This window comes from Teleopsis dalmanni, chromosome 2 (genome assembly GCF_002237135.1).
Source record: "Teleopsis dalmanni isolate 2A chromosome 2, ASM223713v2, whole genome shotgun sequence".
In the NCBI taxonomy this organism is placed as follows: domain Eukaryota; kingdom Metazoa; phylum Arthropoda; class Insecta; order Diptera; family Diopsidae; genus Teleopsis; species Teleopsis dalmanni.
The window spans coordinates 60609614-60611166 of record NC_051847.1 but is presented as its reverse complement, the minus strand read 5'-3'; the positions used below and the strand labels follow the sequence as shown (position 1 = coordinate 60611166).

Here is a 1553-nt window from a genome sequence, read left to right as displayed (position 1 = left end):
TGTACATATATGAAATTAAATTAAAAACTAATAAAAACAGATTTTAACTAAAGGTTTATCAAATGGTATGTCTGGTGCTCCGGTAGGAGTATATGCAGCAGAAATAAGTATGCCCAAAATACGTGGTCGGCTTATATTGGGCACATCGATTGCTGTAGCCTCTGGTATTACATTAATTTATTTATTAGGATTCTTCATACGTCATGACTGGCAATTAATTGCTTTGATATGTAGTGGTTATCAAATTGTTTCTTTACTCTGTGTTATACCAATGCCAGAAACTCCTAGTTGGTTGATTTCTAAAGGACGTATTGCAGAGGCAAAGGCATCCATGAATTATTTTAGAGGGTTGGAAAAGTCTGGTAAATAATTCAAATTGCTTTCAAAACAGCTCATATATTAATGAAATTTGATTATTTATAGCTTTAATTACAAATACAGAAGTTGAAGTAGAATTTAATATTTTAAAAAATTCAATACAATTAGATGTGGGAGGACAAAATCCATCATTTTTCCGTTCATTGAAATTACCCGAGGTGTATAAACCCTTACTAATTCTAATAACGTTTCTAGCTTTCCAACAGGCAACTGGTGTTTTAGTGATAATCGTTTATGCAGTTCAAATTTCAACAGAAGCTGGTGTCACAATAGATCCAGTTTTATGTGCTGTACTTATTGGAGTTACACGTGTATTGAGTATTTTACCAATGGGAATAATTTTAGAAAAATTAGGTCGAAGACGTTCTGGCATAATATCAGCAATAGGAATGTGTTGCTGTATGTTTCTTTTAGCTGCCCAAAGCTGGTGTGAGTGGTTAAACAAGGTGCCACTTCTGCCTGTCATAACACTTGTAGGGTTTATAATGCTTAGCACACTCGGTTTATATACACTGCCATTTTTTATGATCTCAGAACTATTTCCACAACAAGTACGTGGTCCTGCTTCTGGAATAACCGTAGCTGTGGGTTTATTTTTGTCATTTGTCTGTATCAAAACTTATCCATTTATGAAGGAAGCAATTGGCAATAAATATTGTTTTGTGGTTTATGGTGTGATGGCCTTTTTAGCTACAATATTTGTATATCTCTTTTTGCCAGAGACTCGAGGACGTACATTGCTTGAAATTGAAGAAGATTTTCGCCGTAAATGGTACGAAAATCATGTTTACCAGTGTCAAAAGAAATACACGAAGTTTTTATTAAATAAGCAAACAAGCCATTATGCGTCAAATACTTAATATGGTAACTCTAGATTTCAAAAATGGAAATGATTATGATTTCATAGTTATTAAAGCTAATAACTAGTAATTACTAAGTTATAAAGTAGTGTTTTAATTTGCGTATTTGACAAATAACTGTGCAAAATGAAAAATTACTCCTATATTTATAGTTAGTTTTTTAAAATAAGACTTTTTTAGAAAAAATGTATTATAATTAATCAAATGCATTTTTATATATATGTACATATATATAGAATTTTACTAATGGTGTTAATTTTTATAGATTTATGTTTAATAAAACATAAGAAACTAGTGACTTTCGGACAAATTGAA

The 1553-nt window shown here is 31.0% G+C and overlaps 1 protein-coding gene across 2 annotated transcripts; it reads left to right on the top strand.

Annotated features, from left to right (window-relative positions):
• Positions 1-54: 54 nt before the first annotated feature.
• Positions 55-1553, top strand: LOC119681505 (facilitated trehalose transporter Tret1-like). 2 transcript variants are annotated; one of them, XM_038094717.1, is made up of 3 exons: positions 55-362; positions 424-1150; positions 1504-1553. In XM_038094717.1, coding segments are annotated over exons 1-3 (1023 nt in total). In that variant the 5' UTR covers positions 55-67; the 3' UTR covers positions 1505-1553. The 2 variants fall into 2 exon arrangements, with proteins under 2 accessions (XP_037950645.1, XP_037950644.1); XM_038094716.1 differs by lacking the exon at positions 1504-1553 and having other exon boundaries at positions 424-1289.

Excerpts from the sequence above, each read along its gene's own strand:
- LOC119681505 (XM_038094716.1), top strand. The coding sequence starts at position 68 with ATGTCTGGTGCTCCGGTAGGAGTATATGCAGCAGAAATAAGTATGCCC. Across the intron at positions 363-423 it reads TAGAGGGTTGGAAAAGTCTG|CTTTAATTACAAATACAGAA; the intron begins GTAAATAATTCA and ends GATTATTTATAG.